Below are 20,252 nucleotides of genomic sequence, written 5' to 3'. Positions count from 1 at the left end.
GCAATCACTGTTTTCATCCTCTTGGTCACCCGAAAGTGACCATCAAAAGGATGCATCAGGGCACCCAAATAAGGATTTCCAGGGCAGGCTGCAAAAGGACATCCTAATAATTTAGCCACAATCACCACAACAGAAGACCCTCCGATTCTCTGGGACTTGCACAAATGTTAGACCATACCCAAACAACATCAAGCAATCCTCTTTCAAGAGGGTTCATGCCCCCCCCCCATAAGTTATCACAAATACATTTTCCCCACAAAATACCAAAAAAAAAAAAAAATCCCTTTCTTTCCCTAATATTCCACTGCTTCTTGGAACCCCTCCCTCCACAACTCCCCACTCTATGTCAACCCCAAAACATCATAAGCCCCAGCTATTAGTATGTTGCACACTCCCACAGGAGGTGAGGGGTGTCCCCACACCATTAACCTCCCCCCCCCCCCCCCCCCCTTTCCACAGGGGCCAAGAAGCAGGCGATCTATAAGAAAAAAACAGTTTAGACTAGTCACCACCTATTGTAATTCTCTCAGCATATAGAAGGGTCACATCCTCTCCACCCGCCCTGCAGAAAAACCCGCAAACAACTCATGCGGCCCCTGCCTTTGTGGCTGGCTACCCCAATCCAAACGGTTGACTTGCTCCATTAGCTTCAGTATAAAGAAGAAAAGTGTTACAATGTTCATGTAGAGATTCAGTGCTAGAGCAGCATAATCCATGGGCTCTTGATCTTCTGTGGATTCTCTTCTGATCCTAACTTGTGTCTTCATCAAACACTTACAAGAATAAGGAAGGAAAAGCCTCACTTACTTTTTTTTTCTCCTCATTTGGGTCTTACAACTTTTATACAAAAATGAAAGGTTTATATACAGTACTTGCCTTCACCTGGGACTAAGCCTACCGTGCAACATTATATGAAAGTAACCATGTTTCATGGACTCAGCTGCATGTGTTAATATTTATGGACATCATAATTGCAAGTGTTTATTTTTCCTAAAGGGACCGCTAATCCTAGTAACAAGACTGTAGGGCAGAATTTAAGCTGTCACATTTTTTGCGGGGGGAGGGGGGGGAAGAGAGAAGGCTTTTTAAAAAAAGTCAATTTACAAATATTTTCTTCTACCTCTGTTATTTTATTAATGACCCCCTCCCCCTTGTCTTCAGTGTGGATCCTTTAAACTTCTCTGGCTCCATGGTCCGTGATAACACCAACCACAAAGAACAGCCCATTATAGCCTGTCCCAAACCTTCTGCTCCAGGAACTGCAATCTACCAGAGCTCTCAGGCAGTCCCACTCCACCCGTGAAACTACTGTTGCTTTTCTAAAGCAAAATTGCACAGTCGTTGCAGCAAGCTCTGCATGTCATATGTCACGTCACTGAATGGCCTAGACAAGATTGTTGGGGAAGAAACTTTGCATTTCTCCATACCAGGCCTAAATAAAAACGGTCTGGTTTACAGAGACGATAAGCACTTGCAGAGCCACTGCCTTCAATGGGAGCTGTGAGTGCTTAGCACCCCTGAAATATCAGGCCACAACTATTTAGGTGCCTAATTATGGAATTAGGAACCTCATTTTAGATAACCGAGTTTGACAATTTTGGTCAAAGAAAGTAGTTTTCTTGGAGACAACGTCTTATTTTTTGAAAGAGAGAGAGAATGCAATACAAATATTTTACTTACAGTTGCAAAGATCAGCGTTCCAAGTAAAGCATAAGTTAGTTGTAGAGTCTATAAGAAAACATGAAGAAATATGTTTGTGCGCACCATTATTGCAAAATGACACATAGGAACAAGTTAAAGCTACAGCCCTCGTTGCATTTGAATCAATATCAACATTAAACTAAGAAAGGGACATTTTTGGCAGTAAAAAAAAAATAATAGCAGTAGTAAAAAGCTCCAGCAGAACTGTTTTATAGTTCATCTAAAACAAATGCTAATCCATAACTGGCAAACAATACACTTAATATATCTGTTACTAAGAGTCTTGTTCAGGTGGGAACATTTAGATGCTCTCCCATGATATTCCATTTTTTCATTTTGGAAACATGCACAAAGCATCAGCCTTTCTTGGCTGGCAAACCCATAAGAGATTATAGATACTTGTTAACACATTTGGTTTTGCTAATCAGAGAGGAATGAAACAGGAAAAACCTATAGAAGACATCTACTGATCAGCTGATTAAACAAAATAATGTTCAGAGGAATACAATTGATGTCACACAGTTGCACTCCTTCCTTAAGTGCATCGCTCATCATTACTTTCTGCCGTTGGGATTATGACATATTTGCTGTAGTGAGAGATGGAGTTACTGGTACTTTCCCCTGCCAGACACAGAATACATCAACACAGCAGCTTGGAGGTGTAATTCCCATCTTGGGAAGACTTACATGCCCTGGCTTTGCTTGAGCTAACTGCTAAAAATAGCCATCTGGTTGCCACGGCACAGGCAGTGACTCAGGCTAGCTGCCTATGTATGTGCCTAGGGCGTCAGGTGGGATTGTATTTGAGCAGCTTGCCCGAGCCCCTGTGGCCACACTACTATTTTTCGGGTCTAGCTCAACCATAGCTAGTGCATGTATACCTACCCAATCTGGGAATGACACCTCTTAGCCGCTGTGTCGACACGCCCATTGTGAGTATAAGTACTGTATGGTACAGCCATGCATGTACTGAAAGGGCACTGCATGCTTTCATGAGAAATACTAAGTAAATTACTTACAGGTGATTTGATAAATATACAGAGCATTCCAAAGATGACCAAGCCTGGAAACACAATCAAGGGGGACACAGCTACACGAGTGATGTACCACTGTGAACAACAAATACAATAAAGACTGTCTTCAATTGCTATTAAACAACACATCTGTGATTGCAAATGCTACCATGTTTTCCAAGGATGCTGATTAGTAAGCTTGAATCAATGATAAACAGCAGTGATGGTGAAATTCTGAAATTACCAAGGCTGGTTTAAACTTCTGCTCCATTTCCTGGACTTTGATTAAACTAAATAAATCCTTCTACAACTCTGAACAACTGAAATATGTTTTATTGATTTTTAAATACTACAGGTCTTGATTTTAATTAGGACCTCCATCTGGCCTCCAGCAGCTAACGCATACACATCAGCATTCCCGAGCACCTATGTGAGAGATGCTAGTACCTGATCAAGTGGATGATAGAATTTTTCACCTGGAAAACATTTTAAAATAAATGCATTCTATCACCAGTTTATTTGGGTTTTATAATCTGTCATCTGTTACTAGGATTAAAGCAGCAAAATGTGTGGGTAGATAGATGTGTACTTTGTAGGGAGGACAAGTTAATTAGGCCCACAGGTTTTAGGTCAGTCAAATTCACAGGTTGTTTTTTAATATGAGCATTCCTAGCACCAAAACCATTAGTTGAGGTAAAATGTTGAGTAAAAAAAAATAGCACACCAGAACTCTACAATACCCAAAAATATAAGTAGCTATACTTTTGTTGATAAATTCATGCTAATGTTGGCTATTTGAACTGCCCTTTTTCCAAATAATTCATTAGATGATACTTACTTTTGACTTCAGAGCAAACCAAGATAGCACCAAAGTCACAAATGCTGTTATTCCTCCAACCTGCATTATTGTCACAGCAGCAAAGAAGCTAAAATCCAAGCATACAACATATTATTTCAATGAAATGCACAAAGAGACTCTAGTACAATTAAAGAAAATTCTTGAAAAAGACTTACGATGAAACCACTCCAAGCATCAGGCCTTCAACAATGGTCTAAAAAATCCAAAACAAAGGGGTGCGGGGAGAGAGAGCACTTTCTTTAAGATGCAGAAGAATGTCCCTCAGTAAAATGGTGGGTATTTTTATTTCAATTCCTTATATTACTGGGATGAAATATTGAAAAAAATGGCCAAGATTATGATGGGAAAGAAACACAGCATATAGAATATCCCTACGAAAATTAGTTCCCCACTCATTTTCATTCATTAAAGTGTTATTACTTTACATATTAAACTATGAACAATTCCACAATGACCCTTCTTTATGCTTGCTTGCATCATAATCAAGTGAAATAGGAATACATAATAAATCTGTAAGCCATTCTCTTACAGGCATAGTTGGAAGAATAATGGCTACAACTTGGATCCTCAAAGATTAGGGAATTGTGGGGTTCTATGACCTCCAAAAAGAATACAGCAATAGAGGGAACGTTCTAGAGACAAAACTTGTGGGATACAATTGAATGATTTGAAGCACCACCACATCATTCATCTTTTCTTTCTTTCAGATTCCCCTGATGCCAGGCAATAGAGGATTTTTATTCCTGAACCAGCATATGGTTAATGGATATACGACAAAATAGGTTAGTGAACGTTGTAGAGGGGGAGCATCTCAGACATTCCTTTGTAAAGCAACTTGAGTTTTAGGGATTAAAAGTCTACATAAGAGCAAAGATTTATTTTTTTTATTTTTAAATACAGACTGTCCTGCAATCTTATAGTTCTACCTCTTCCACAGGCACGTCCTTTTTATATTTACAGGAATTCCGTGCTAGTAAGCAGATTTCATCCTGCAGAATAGGTGGAACTGTCAGGGAAAAGGATTGTAGAAGTAATTTTTTGCATTTCATTTTGATTCATAGGAACTTTCACATTTCCCCATTTACATATCTGAAGACGATCTGGTGAGTTCCTTAAAACATATTAAAGGAAACTGATAGGAAAAACACATAGACTTCAACAATATACTTACAATCATCAATGGTAAAATTAAGTTTAGTGGGAATTTTTTGCAGTTGTTCTCACAGCAGGGAATTACAAACCACAGAATAATAGTTGCTGTACTGAAAATAAATTAAAAAAATTTCACTTACTAATATTTCAGCTAAATATAGTACATGACTGTTGCAAGTACTTTCCCTTATTTAAAACAAAGCATACAAATTTTACATCTGAATCACATATCTATACAATGTTTAGTTGTTTGTATGTTTTTTTGTTATTGCACCAGGCTTTTAATTATACACACCCACATTAGCTGAAATATGGAAATGACCCTGGACTCAGAATCTAATTTTTCTGAATTTCTGATTTTTGGCTATGACCCCGATTCAGATGGATAATCAGGATTTACCTGTTCTTAGACTGTCATCATATGTTGTTAAGTACATCATGTGACTTGCACATTCTCTATCTGATTTGCCTGAGTTTACATGTCATGCAAACTGCAGATTTGTGCAGAAATACAGATCCTAGCAAAAAATGTACCTCAAAGACCTGGGGCCAAGTTTCCCAAAAGCAGCTTTCCTTTATGCCTGTGCACTTTTTGCTCAGCAACACCCGTAGGTACACAGGTGATGGGTTTTACACATGTAAACTGTATCACTTGTGTCTTACTCTCTTCTGTTTTCTCTACTCCCTCTCACATTTCTCTTTTAACATCTGCTCACCTCTCTCCTCCCCCTAGCTCCCTCTGCTATTTGTTTACATGTTTATATGGCTCTCATCATTGTAATACCTGAGCACCCCACATGGGACTCTTGCCCCTTTCTACCTACTCACCAATGCTATGTCTACACTGCAGCTGTTACCAAGCCACTCAGCCTAGGTAGCTGGACTTGTGCGAGTGGAGCTTGAGCTAGAGTGCTAAAAATAGCTGTGTGGATGTTGTGGCTCCAGCAGAGACTCAGGCTGGCCACCGAAACTCAAGTCCACCTAACCCCCTAGGGTTGAGCTCTCTTCTGGAGGCCCCATTGTAGCAATATTGTGTTGGGAACAGGGGAGCAATGCTGATGAGTAAATTAGCCACTGGATCTCCACAGAAAGCCTGTGTGTAGCTGCCCATCTCCTGTGTACCAGTGCTATGGGTGAGTCCAGCAATCTGGTGCCATGTGGCACATGTGTGCCTATACACCAGCTTCTGACAAACTCCCCGGTATGGTTGAGTGTGTTTGCCATGCAGCAGTGAGGAAAAGTGGCACAAACTCAGGTCTGTCCCACTGAATTTGCTGGCAGTGAGCCACTCTAAGTGGGGTTTCATAGGGAAAACGATTAATCCAGCCCTACAGAGCATGGCCTTTCTGCACATTCCTGCATAGCACTTGTGGAATCCTGGAATTTGCAGGAAGGTTAAAATATTAGCACAGGGCAATGAAAAGAGCAAGGAAAAATTGTCACTAAATGAAATAATTCCATCAGGAAACTAAAACACGTACACTATGGCATACAGAGCATACTGGTGGCATTTCTATTCACTAGACTCACACAGAAATCCTAGGACTGAGCGTTTCATAAAAGAGGGGGAGGGGAAAGAGGCGTGAAGAAGATGGGGAACAGATAAAAGAAAGCGGAGGTAAAATGTAACATCTGCTTTTACTGTTAATAATCTCACAGATCATGACATTTAATGAAACACAGTGGTTCAGTGAGTCATTTCTGGTTACTTACAGACATTTACACCAAAACCAGATACTCTTCTGCTGCCATCCTTGAAGCATGTTCCTAGTAAAAGACAAAAGTAGTTGCCACAAAATCACATATGGCTTTGCAAAATACTTTGGGCAAGATTCAGCTCTCAGTTACCTTTGAGCATCTCCACTGACCTCACTGTTCTTGAAGGAGTTTAACTGAGTGGAACTAGTCCTTTATTTGTATTTCGTATTGCTTTCCTTACATGGCCCTTCTTCTCACACACTGTTGGAATTTACATTAAGTGCTGTTTACACTAACGATTCACTGAAGACAAACAGGCAAAAAGCAAAGAATTTAAATAGCAAAGATGAGTTATAGAGCAGTGACAAACACGGTAAAAGTTAGTTCACACTTATGCCAGATCATGCCCGCATTCTCAATGGAAGTCCCTAACTACAACAGAATTATTGTGGTCCTTCTCTGTGGTGGAACACATGTTAGGAAAGGACTGTACAGGGGGAATTTATGCTCCTTATGCACCAGAAACTTGTGCTCGGTGGCCGTGCAAAGGGGTAAAGATCCACTTGCCTAAACAGATGTGTGAGTTTATACAGGGGATGTAGTGTTCCCAGCTCCCTGGAAATGCCCTGGGCAGGACCCATTTATTTTGGCTTTGGGCAAAGGTTCAGAATTTGCCTTTTCTCTCAATGTATAACATGCCCAACCCCAATTTCTGAGGAAATAAGAAAAAAGAAAATAAATGAGAGAGAGAGAGAAACATTCTCTGCTTTTATGAGTTTCAGTTGCAAATACATTTAGATTCCATGCCATGAAAACTTATAAAAGAGCAAAAATCAATTTCTAAGAGGCTTCACCATTTTGTGTGCACTGCGATAGCTGATTTAAAGCAGCAAATAAGTCACGTATTATCAAGAAGGAAAAGCTTAGAGAATTGTGGAAAACAATGCTGTGTATCACACAGGCTATTCAAAGTAAGAGGGATCTGCTCTGTGTGGGTGCATAACGGCTGTCATATGCTTGCTTTCATTTCACTTTGCCTTAAAATTCATCTGCCACTTCAGTCTCTGCTCTCCCTAACTGCTAACTCCTTGCTCTTCTTGATCCACATTTCAGTCACAAAGACAGCCTCACTCTAGGCCAGTGTGCCTCGGAGACAAATTCATATGTTCACAGAGTTTCATAGACTTTAAAACCAGAAGAGACCAGTAGATCTTGTAGAATGATTTCCTTTATATCACATTTTGTACCCTTGTATCAAGCCCAAAGACTAATCAGCTTCAAGCACATCAGTTCTAAGAAGACTAAACTATGTGCCACAGGGAGAGAGCAGGAGAAACTAAAGTGTCACCAATATCCGAGGTCCCTGCAATGACAGGGAATTTATTAGGTGAGATGAAATATGCCTAGATGATCCCAGCAGTCAAACCGCACCCCAGGCTGCAGAGGAAGGTAAATACCTTCCAAAGTCCCAGCAAATCTGACTTGGGGAAAAATTCCTTCCCAATCCAAATCTGGCAATCAGTGTGATCCTGAGCATGTGAGTAAGACATACCAGCCAGTCATCTAGAGAGAGGATTCTCTGTACCATCTCAGAGTATCAGTCCACCCCATCTCCAGCTGTGGCCAAACTCTGATGCTTCAGAGGAAGGTGTGTGTGTGTGCGGGGGGGAAACCTTTCAGAAAACATCTAGCCCATTATGCAACAGGAGAGAAAATCCTTCCTGACTCCTACAGGCAACCCACTTGCCCTGAAGCATGAGATTTGATTATAGTCATTACCTTAATACAGAGATGGAAATGTTATGAGCATGTTGAGGGAAAAGCAGACAATCCTTCCCATAGCCCAAGAAAGAAGAGGATGAAAAGGGGCATTCATAGATTCCAGGCCCAGAAAGGACCACTATGTCCATCCAGCCTCACCCATATACACACATGCCACAGAATTTCTCTCAGAAGATGGATTAAACCATTTACTCTTTTGAAATATTAGACTTACACTGCCAGTCCTCCAACTCTCTGGAATTGCCCCAGTGTTCCAAGACTGGTTAAAAATTACCAATAGTGGTTCAGAGAGCTCCTCAGCTAGTTCCTTTAAGTTCTTGAGTGTAAGCTATGCTGGGCTTGCCAATTCTGAAAATGTTTGATTTTAGCAGATGCTGCCTCACATCCTCCTTTGTTAAAGATGCTGAAGTTTTTATTCCATCCACCACAACATATGGAATGGAGAGCGCTTCCTGCATCATTCCAAACATGGAACAGAAATATCTGTTGAGACCATTTCTGCCTTTTCTACATCACTATTTACAGTTTTGCAATGTGTAGCTAAAGAATGGACCTATATCTGACCTAGGGTTTTTCTATTTCCTAATATTTTTAAATGCCTTCTTATGATCTTTAACCCTATTGGCCACTGATATTTTGGTGATTCCTTTGGCTTCACTTATCCCTTACATTTTTAAACTTGTAATTTATATTCAAAACAATTTACTTCCCATTTTTTCTATCCTTTTTCTATTTTTTATGTTTTTATTGCCTCTCGTAACTTTTTTTCATGTTTATGGAATCGTTGCTTTTGGGGCATCCAGTAAGACATCCTTGAACCATTACCACTTTTCATTAATGTTTCCCACTCTAAATTTATGTTCCCAATCAGTTATGCCAAAAATTGCTTTCAGCTTTGGAAAATTAGCCCTTTTCAAGTTTCCTAATATATGGTTAGTACCATATTTGGATTGCACAAGGTAAATGTAACCAAAGCATGATCACTGGTACCTAGGAAACTGCTAATTTTTAAGTCACCGATTAGCTCTTCATTGTCTGTCAGAATGAGGTTCAATGCTGAATTACCCCTTGCTGGGTTCAGGATTTCCTGTGTTAAGAAATGATAATCTATTATGTTTAGAAGCTCTAACGAAGGTTTATTACTGGCTGCATGAGATGTTCAGCAAATATCCCCCCAAGCAGAAGTCACCCATGATAACTCAATTTTTCTTCCTACACATTATGGACAGATTCCTAAGGAGTAATTTGTCCTGTTCTTTGGTGAGATTTGGTGGTCAGTAACAGATGCCAATCACTACACCACCTGTAGTTTTACTAGTTAGAACTTTAGTCCTAAACTTTTAATCTTAATGAGCATTTGCGGTCTGGTGATACTGCATTGTGTCTGACTAACTGGTAATGATATCAGTGATGTTGGTAGACTGGGTGCCAGCTCTTGACAAGGCTGTAGATGTCAGCTGAGCACTGACAAACTCATAGCTGGAAATCAGACCAGCTCATCTGTGTGTCAGTTTTGTTCAAGATTGGTATTAGACTTGTAAGGATGTGTTTAGTCTCTATAAAATGCTTGTGAGTTGCTGCATGCATTAATTTTACTTGTAATATCTGTACCCCATTCTGTAAGGTAACATGTAAGTGTTGCTTTATAATTTAAAAATGCCTGCGCTGAACTGCTGAATTCAGATAGAAGGATGCGGTTCTCCCACCCATCAAGCAGGACTATAAAACTAAGGGGGCCATTGGAAGCACCATGATACAAAGACCGGGATAATGACTCTCAGAGGGCTGGTGCTAGGAAACAAAAGCAGAGATCCCCAGGGTCAACTTGGGTTGGCCTTAAAAGCCGTTCAGTGCTGACAGATTACTACAGCTTAGTCACCTTTTGGAACCATAGACTGTAACTCATATGTGTCTATATGTTGCCTGCTTTAACCTGTAAATAACTCTCTCATTTCTTTTTCCTAGTTAATAAATCCTTAATTAGTTTGCTATAGGACTGGCTACAAACTCTGTCTTGGTGCGAGCTCTGAGTTACAAACTGACTTGGACTTAGGGTTGTCAATCCTTCAGGATTGTCCTGGAGTCTCCAGGAACTAAAGATTAATTTTTAATTAAAGACTATGTTGTGTGATGAAACCTCCAGGAATACGTCCAACCAGAACTGGCAACCCTAAGTGACTGGTCTCTTGAGACTGGAAGCAATGTGAATATTTTGTGATTTTTGGAGTAAACCAACCATTCATCACAGAGTCTAGCTTGCCTAAGGGGACTGTCTGTGACTCCATGGCATGACTGTCACAGTGCTCTAGGAGTTCACATTCGTTACAGGGTTTGAAAAATCTAATTATAGAACATATCACCAGTTTGGGGATCTGCCCTGCTTTTTGATAGCCTGCCCTGAGGTTGGCACTCATGGTCATGAACCACTCCAAACACCGTGACAGCATCTGTGACGGAAAGTGCCCTCCTCTGCTCTTGTTTTTCCCCATTCTATCTTTACAGGAAAAAGTTATACTCATTGATTTTACCATAAGGACAATCCCACCATATTTCAGTAATACAGCCATATTGTATTTCCTCTCAAACATGAGCATCTCCAACTCCCCTTGTTTATTACCTAGGCTCTTAACATTAGTATCTAAACAATTTAAAATCTGTTCCTTACTTGGATTTGTCGTATGTGTGAAGCTTGTGGCTTGTTTACGTATTTGGTATTTGCACCATAACCGCTTCATTTTCCTTTTCCCCCTTCATAGTTAGTTCAAAGCCCTCCCAACTATACCAGCTAGTCTATAACCTAGTAGGAATCCCTCCTACTGAGATGAAGGTCAGATCAGAATCATGCACTTCTCTCTATATATAGTAGGGTCCACTGATCCACAAAACCAAATTCTTCTCCCCTATACCACTTACTTAACTAGCTATTCAATTGGGTATCTTCACCTTCCTTCCTTCTCTCAGATGAAGGATTTCTGAGATCACCTAGATATTCCTTTCCTTCAGTTTCCTTCTCAACTTCCTGAAATCTTCCAGAGTTCCAGGATCTGTGGAATGATGTCTGATGCGGTGTCACTGTTGCCGATGAGGATAACTACCAAAGGAATGCCTCCAGCTGACCTCAGAATCTTGTTTATTCTTCTTTGCTCCTGGAAGCAGCAATCTGTCCTGCTGTCCTTCTGCCCCTTGCAGAATGTTCTATCTACTCTTTTTAGCATGACCTCCACAGTGAGGATTGTATGCTTCTTTGGCCAGTGGTGGATGCTTTCTTGGAATTGTTTGAGGTCCATCTGGTTTGAGCTGAGCAGCAGTTCTCAGTTCTCTCCTCCACTATCTTTCCTCCATTTGGCCCTTGCAGGTTGTTCTCTTCAGATGTCTTTCTCAGAACCTGGTAGCAATTCAAGACTTTCAACTGTGAAAATATCCTTCAGTTCTCCTACAGGAGTGGTGACAAATTTCTAGTCATCTTTGTTTCCTTGTCTCTCTTCTTCACTTGACTCTGTTGCTTGCCCCGACAGGATCTGCGGTGTATTGACTGGATCTGGGTAGACAGGAAATCCTCCATAACTTCAATGCTTGTGAGGTGGTCACCTGTTCCTAGAGACCACAAACCTTTCCCTCCAGTAAGGCTATCTGCCTGCACTTCATGCAGACAACCTCTCTCTTCAGGCAGGAAGCAGAACCTGGGACATCCGATGCCGGTTACAATAACTGATGATATGCTGTCCATCCTTGCTGCTGAGGCAAAACTAAACCTAAAGCCCCCAAACTTCCTTCTACCAACTCCCATGGAAACTCTGCTGTTAGATGGTCCCTCTGTGCTGCCAGGACTCAGTGGCTGCACTGTTGGGAGATAGAGGGAGTACTTTGTGACATCACTTCATGGGGTGCCACAGAGCAGTGCATCCAGCTCAACTTGCCAGTGCATAGGGATGCAAAGCCATGGCTCTGCCTACTCCCCCACTCCTGCCTAGTTACTGCCAATGGGAGTCCTCTATATGCCTCTGAGCACAACTGTGATGAGCCCTGACACAGCTGTATGAGGGGGGAGTCCTCATCCCCTCCTATTTCCCCACATGCCCATGTAAGGAATAGGCACCATCTAGCCTTTGAACAGCATTAGTCTAAACTGATGATACAAAGACACACTGCTAGAAGTGCATCGTCAGGGCTTCATGCATCTGATGAAGTAGGTTTTGCCCATGAAAGCTTATGCCCAAATAAATTTGTTAATCTTTAAGGTGCCACAGAACTCTCGTTGTACTGCTAGAAGTGTAGTTTAATATGAAACTAAATATTGAGAACTTACCAGTAAGTCAATCCAGAGATTATACCAATTGTTATCGCCAAGAGAACTGTTGTAAAGCAGTCTACTTTCAAGACAAAAGCTGAGGAAATAGCGCAAAAATTGTTGTTTTAGATACGACATTTAAATTTAAAATAACATCCATGAGCAAAACTTAGTGTAAACATCATATCCCATTTCTCAGGTGCAAGAACTGAATGATATTAGCTTGAAGAAGCCACAGTATTCAATTTATATCATGCAATAGCTAGGCATAGAATAAACAACCAAGGGGTTGATGCTGAGAGTGAAATGCTGCCTCTGTCTGAGAACCACTAAAAACCTTGAAAAAGCAGATGTATCTTGTCAACGTGTAAAGGCTGCACAACTTACATGAGATGCTGCTCTGGGAGTGTTTGTCTTTCAGCTGGTCTGTGCATGTGCACATGTGCAGTTCTGGCTCTAGGTGGGGTTTCATATTGGTATTTCTGGTAACATAGCCAGGGCTTACGCCATAGCTGCTGTATCATAGAATCATAGTAATATAGGCCTGGAAGGGACCCCAAGACCCTCAAGTATAGTCGCCTGTGCTGAGGCAGGACCAAGTATACCTAGACCATCCCTAACAGATGTTTGTCCAGTTTGTTCTTATAAACCTCCAATGATGGGGATTTCACAACCTCCCCTGGTAGCCTATTCCAGAGTTTAACTACCCCTATAGTTAGATACCTGTTCCTAATATATAACCTAAACCTCCTTTGCTGCAGATTAAGCCTATTATTTCTTGCCATACCTTCAGTGGACATGGAGAATAAGAGATCACTATTCTCTTTATAACAGCCTTTAACATATTTGAAAATTTTAAACAGGTTCCTTGCCCTGCCGAGGGCTAGAGACTGTTTTCCCCCCTTTGCCAGCCCGCCCTGCCTGAGGGCCAGACCTTGAGCTATTGCCTCCTCCTGCTGTGGGCTGGAGGCTGTTCCCCGCTGTCTGCCTGCCCTGCTGAGGGCCAGGCCATAGACTATTTTCTCACCCTGTGAGGGGCTGGGGACTGTTCCTGTGGTTACGCCTACCCTGCCTAAGGGCCAGGGCTTCAGAACTGCTTACTTGCCCTACAAAGGGCTCAGCTGGTTTCCCCATTTGCCTCACCCACCCTGCCTAAAGCCTGGGGCTCAGCATGGCCTACTCGCCCTACGAGGGGCTCGAGATGGCTCCCCTTTACCGGCCTACCCTGCCTAAGGGCCGGGGCCTTGAACTGTGTGCTCGCCCTACTCAAGGGCCAAAGACTATTTCCCCGCTTGTTTGACTCACCCCCCAAAGGCCAGGGCCTGAAACTGGGGCTCGCCCTGCGAAGGGCAGGAGACAGCTCCTTTATTTTGGACTCCCCACAGGGTACAGGTGCTGGGAGGTGTGGCCTCCCTCGGAGATTGACAGCAAGGGAGAGCCACCGGCACCACCCACAACAGGAAATCCTTTACAATGCCTATCTCTTTAGGGAGCAATTATTTTTAATTCTACACCAAAGTGTTATTCTGAAGTATTTCCCATAGGAGGGAATGAATGTTTTTTAGAAAGTAAGATGGAAGAAGGAAGTAGCATATCTAGAGTGTCCTGGAACTCTCAGCCCAAGACTATTTATAAGGCTGATCACTTATCCCATCATGTTAGCTTAAGCAATGACCAGTGAGCTACTGCATCTTTTGCTGTAGTCCCTACAAGCTGCAAGTTATGTGTTATTGTGGAGTCTAGATCTGTCAGAGAATGTCTCCCTTTACCCCCAAGATTTAATTCTGTGTGGGCTTCACTCAGCAGGCTTCTCTCTGTCCCAGGGACAGAAGCTATAAAGGCTCAGCCATGCTCCAGTGGAGCTGAGTAACTGAGGTATGTGGAGTTTGTAGTTGCTGCCAGAGGAGAAGCTATCCGGGAACTACCACAGAAAGCGATTGTTTTCAGCAGAGGTCTGAAGAAACAATCCTGTAACAGGCACCGTCCCCGAGCATCCCCCCGTGTGGCATGGCATTGACTGCCATACTGCTGCCCTGTCCTCTCTTGGGACTTGCAATGATTTACTCCCAGACCAGAGTACTTAGAAAACGATTCTCCCTTTGTGGGGAATAACTCTTGTACACACTACGAAACTCTCGCCTTTCAGTCCCAAACCCTTCTCCTGGGACGAGGAGACTTGAGCCTTCCTTTTGGTGCTGTGCAATCTGCAGTCTTACACCAATTTCTTCCATCTTGCCCTTTTTTTTCCAATTCTGTCCTTCAGCCCCTTGGGAAACACAGCAGTCCTTCTGCTGGTGCCTCTCTCCTTATGAGGGAGGAAGTGAGAAAGGGCTTGTCCCGGTTGGCTGGGAGAGAGGGGATCCTGGTCCCACACTGCACTACAAGGGTTCTGTTCCGTGGCCCTTAAAGTAACAGTAGCCTGGGTCTTCTTTGAACACTAACTAATTCCACAGGATCACTTCCTCTCAACCAGTATCTGCCTCTGCCATTCCCTAGGACCTTGCTTACTCCCAAACTCTTGGAACCTTAAAGGAATAGGGGTTGGCTGACTCTCAGACCCTACTGCCCTTAAACGGGACCACCTCTGACAGAGTCTGTCTCTGTTTCAGACTGGCCTGACATACAGAGGGGTGTCATTCTCATTCCTCCCAGCAGAATCAAAGTCAGAAGTTCCCCCATCCCTCCTCCAAAGCAGAGCTCCTGAGGTGAGGAGGCAAATGACAAATGCACAGCACAGCTATTTAGCTGGAACTCTGCCATTGCGCCCCATTACGGTTCTGAGGACTCTTTTTAAAAACTCTTTATTAGAAATGTACAAACACACATGGTTTTAAAGCTGGAAAGTGGTTCTGCTGGTGCGACCACACTGTCAAGAATAACCTCTTGTCCCAAGTGTGAATAATTCACTATCTGCAGTCTAATAACAAAAGCAAAATGATCTTGTGTGTATTCCCAGAACCAAAGCCCAGATACTGCTCATGGTAGGAAGTTATGTTTAGGCATTCCCCTACCTACCTCTATGAAGACCTCCACTTGTGACTCCCGTAGTCTGGGGTTTTGTCTTTAGATTGGTCATCTTGGCACCCGTACCATAGCCAGGCTGGATTCCTGGGGAATGCTGGCTCTCTCTCTCTGACATCTGCCCTCCATCTTCAAAGTTAATCTCAGCTGGTTTGTTTTTCTCCATCTCTAGCAGTTTTCTTTCTGCTGTTTCAAAGATTTTGATAGGTATTGTAGCATGAGGCAATTCAAATATCATTATGAAGTTGTAAGGTAATTGCTAATAGAAACTACGTGTATTTCCAATTCAAACAATGGACAAATATTGGGACAAAATTATCCCTGGCGTAACACAATGGAGTTACACCGGAGATAAGTTTGGCCCATTATTTACAGTGGCTAAATAAGAATTTATTATTAGACTTGCCACTAATGTTCTCCTGCAAAAGGACATTGAAATATTGTTTGATGTAAGAGCCAAAACTAGACTGACGGATGGTACACACTGCACAGATGAAATGCTCCTAATGTTTTAGTTTGAGAAGAATCTGCAAATAACTGTTAGGGATTATGAAGCCTGTCATTTCTGGTTGAATCATTTCTCCTTCTGGAGACCTTGGAGCATAGGCACACTGAACATGCATGTCTGACATAATACAGAGAAGGACTGCAGCATCCCAGTGGAGCAGCTTGTTCATGCAATAGATGCTGCTGGCCCTTCAAAATCAAGCATTATTTCATCTTGAAATGCTATGTGTGTGCACAGCCAAGAGCAGTATCAAACCTATAGGAAGGAATCTGGTTAAAATAAAATCACAGATCCTATGGGTAGAAGGAATTTCTAATAGATCATCTAGAGTTTCTAGACCACACCATTGAATTGTGGAAAGACTGATTTAATTGCTCCTAAACCACCCCCGATAGTTGGAGTCAGGAAAGGGAGAGAGTTGTATAGTGGGAGTATTTGGCTTGAGGGAGATCCCACTCACAAATTATTCCCCTTCCTGAGGGGAGTAACAAAGGAATAATTTCTGCATAGATTATGGGGAAAGGACCAAGAGGGGGAAGAGAGAATAAAACAGGAAGAATGGGGCATGCTAAACAAAAAAAGGGAGTGGTCTCTATGAATATGCACATATTTTGCAAGTGTAAATGCAGAGTTTGAAAAATCCACTTGTCCAGGATGAGTGGGAATCTTTCCTGAGCAAGTACCATCAAATTCTGCAGAATATTTGCTTTTTTTAAAAAAAACCCAAAACCTTCCAAATAAGAACTGAGTGTAACCAACGCATCACTGTCTTTCTACTATAAATCTGCCAACAGCTCTGGTAAATCTAGGTTTTAGTATAGGCACCCATCTGCATAGTACCTGAGCACCAGGGCCTCTGCTGCTGCACAGAACTTTCTTAAGCTACAGCATTACGAGTGCTCATCAGATTTGTCTCAGTTTCACTGATGCTCTTCAGAACTCTGTGGGCAGCGGTGACTGTGACATGGGTAAACCAAGTGCCACCTCTGGCCAAAGCTGTAGGCATTAGCTAAGAACTGACAAACTCATAGACAGAAACCAAACCAGTAAACCAAACCTATATGTTGGTTAATTTCACTTGTAATGTCTGTATTCCATGCTCTGTGGAAATATGTAAGTTTTGCTTTATAATTTTGAAAATGTTTGCTCTGCACTTGTGAACCCAGGCATGGGAATTGCCCCCTCCCCCCACCTCATCCAGGAGGACTATCAAAAATTAAGTGAGCCATTATAAGACAAAAGCTTTGTTAATTGCCCCAACCATCCACATAGAACAGGGGTTCTAAAACATTTTTTGCTGGGACCCCCTTTGAAAATGTTTCAGGCTGTGCTGACCCCCACCCCACAAAAGTGATGACCCCTGCCATGCCATACCATGCTATGCCATCCTTACTGACATGCATGGGGGCTGACATCTCATGACCCCCCCCCCCATAACCTCACGAACCTCTGAGGGGTCATGACCCCCAGTTTGAGACCTGCTGAATTTTTGTAGAAGCAGGTGCAGAAGGCCTCATCCAATTGGTTTGAATGCAGGAAGAGAGAAATTAAAATATAGTGGACATGAAGACTTTTCATCTCTACTGTTTGAACTCTCACAGGGCTAGAGACACTAAACTGAAGCCAGAGATCCCCAGGGGTTATCCTGGGTCTGCCTTGAAAAACATTTTGAACTGACAGATCTCTACAGCTCTGTTAGTTTTAGGATTTAGATTGCAGTTCATTTGTGTGTATATATTTGGTTGCTTTAACCTATAAATACTCTCATTTCTTTTTCCTAGTTAATAAACCTTTGGATAGTTTAATACAGGATTGGCTACAGAAGTTGTAAGATTCAGGATACCAATTGATCTGGCATAAGTGATTGGTCTCTTGGGACTGGAAGCAACCTGAATATTTTGTGATCTTTGGTATAAGTGACCATTTATCACCAAATTTGGATTGCCTGGGTAGCAACATAGACTAGAGTACTGTCTGTGACTCCATGGTAAGACTGTTAGAGGTGATCCAGGAGTTCACATTTGTCACTGGCTTTGTGAAATCTAATTATAGAACATACCACCATTTTGGGGTTTCTGCTCTATTGTTGACAGCCTGCCCTGAGGTAGGCACTCATGGTGGTGAGCCTCTCCTGACTGAGACAACTGACAAAATCAGGTCTGTTTCAATTTCTTAGTAAACCTCTGAGCAGTTGTTAGCGAAGGAGTAGGATAGGAGAGCCATTCCCTTTGCAGTAGCCAGAAATGTAAGAGCGAGGTAAAGAAATGGAAGCATACATACACTATCACAGCAGCCAGGATGCTAGAGGAAAGATAAAGTAGTGGAGAACCCCCCTCACACACATCCTCTTGTGGCTTGGTGATTCTCCAGTGGGATGTGACTTGCATGTTTCTGATACAACTGAAGGCCCTCTAGGGGCTACGAGTGTGTGCATGTTGTCTTCATTACTTTACCCCTTACCCAGCTGCCCAACTATTGTGATGGGTGGATGTCTCCACAACTCTACCCTCCCCTTAAATTTCTAGTAAGAGATTTTCACAGGGATCAAATCACTGCACTTTCTTTGTCTTTCTATATTGCATGGAAATAAAGAATGAATGGATTCTATTCCATGGTGTTACTTAATTTGTATGCATTTTCTCTCTATAACTCCTTGATGCAAGCTTTTTGGACAAAGGTCATTTTTATCTGGAAACATCAAGGCTATTGTATGTTCAGCGATTAGAGAATTTACACTGTTGGACTCCAATCCTGTAACTGATTAATCAGAAATGAAGCTCTGCACCCACAGACTTAACTAAGATTTCATGGGAGTGTCAAGCACACACGCATGCCTCATGTTGCAGGTTCAGAGCCCTGGATTTCCTTGAGGTGAGGCAGAGGGGAACAGCATTTTTATTTTCTAGGACTCTAAAAAGGTGATCAAATATTGAGGACATTGGTACAAAGAGTAATCATGCCAAGGTGTGCTGCACAGGAAGGTGGATTTAAAATTCTGTTGATTACTCAAAAACAGCTTATTAGATTATTAAAACTACTTCTGCATATAAAAATACAAAACTAAATGTCCATTTGCAATTACAGTATGGCTACTAGCACACTGTCACAGCAGTGACATTTGAAATGGTCAAGCAATCAAGCCATGAAACCTGACACTCAGCATTCCACCTAACAAAACATCATTATGAGATGTGACTACTGGTAACATTTAACAGCTAATTTTTAAACTGCCATATCAGCAGTTTCCCAACAAAAATTTAAAAAAGAAAGGCAAGCAAGCAAGCAAAAGGCATGATCTTGCTCCCGCTGCAGTCAATGAGAGTTTTTGCTCTTGAATTCAATGGACCAGATCATGACACTCTATTCAGGAGTTAACTCAGCAAGCAACCTCACTGATGTCAATGGGAGCAAACATGGAATAACATTCTACTCAGTGTAAGCGAGGGAATCCGAATCTCACCAACGTGAGCACAATTTGGGATCCTTATTTCCTATTTGTAAACCCTCAACTTTATGAACCAGTTAAGAACAAAAGCAGGATACTTTTCTGGATGAACACTTGCTTATTGAAAGGGTAACATCCACTTCTGGAATTTTCCTGCTTACCTCTCTGTAAAGACTCAGCGCATTGCCACACAGCTTCATTATTGTAGTGGTTTAGCATTGAAATCTTCTTCAGGGACCCCATAGTAGAAAGCCATTTTTGACTGCTTTGGGCTGGTGCAGAATTGGCATTCACCTTTTCAATGTGTTTGTTTTGACTGCAACTCCTTGAGCGACTTCTGACCTTCACCTCCGTTATTTCATTCATGCTCTTGAGCATTTTCTGCACCTACAAGAGTGCTTGGAAAAGAAATATTAGTAGCCATTATTCTCACAACAAGAATGTTTAAAAAGTACCATAATGCATGACCCAGAAACTTTTGCTTAATCTAATGTTTTTTTTAAAAACAAGATCTGTATAAATGCAAGAGGTTGTTCATAAACAGCTATGAATTCATCAGTAATTTAATGCAAAAAATGCATAACTTTATATGATAACTGTAAAACATAACTATGCAAAATAATCAAATCACAAGTGCTTTCAAGTCAATTATATTTGCAATATTACATACTGAAGACCAGCTAAGCCTGATTAACAGTTGTCAGATTAAAGTTTACTACTAGACTTACCTCTATTTTCTTCAGTGTAAGCCCACTGAAATATTGTTTGGTGTGTGAGATAAAACT

At 41.8% G+C, this 20,252-nt stretch overlaps 1 protein-coding gene across 1 annotated transcript; it reads right to left on the bottom strand.

The window, feature by feature from the left end:
* Positions 1 to 462: 462 nt before the first annotated feature.
* Positions 463 to 20,252, bottom strand: LOC137162140 (protein lifeguard 1-like). Its single transcript, XM_067561699.1, has 11 exons — positions 20,196 to 20,252; positions 19,629 to 19,865; positions 15,509 to 15,700; positions 12,512 to 12,590; positions 6,439 to 6,492; positions 4,745 to 4,835; positions 3,729 to 3,766; positions 3,553 to 3,640; positions 2,721 to 2,810; positions 1,681 to 1,728; positions 463 to 773 (listed from the first exon to the last, which is right to left on the bottom strand). The coding sequence occupies exons 2-11, from the start codon at positions 19,843 to 19,845 to the stop codon at positions 543 to 545; spliced, it is 1,128 nt and encodes a 375-aa protein (XP_067417800.1). The 5' UTR covers positions 19,846 to 19,865; positions 20,196 to 20,252; the 3' UTR covers positions 463 to 542.

Source organism: Emydura macquarii, unplaced genomic scaffold (genome assembly GCF_026122565.2).
Source record: "Emydura macquarii macquarii isolate MOO-44397 ecotype Brisbane River unplaced genomic scaffold, CSIRO-AGI_Emac_v2 contig_2422, whole genome shotgun sequence".
In the NCBI taxonomy this organism is placed as follows: Eukaryota; Metazoa; Chordata; order Testudines; family Chelidae; genus Emydura; species Emydura macquarii.
Note: the sequence above shows the minus strand (reverse complement) of the source record. Positions and strands in the feature narration are given on the sequence as shown.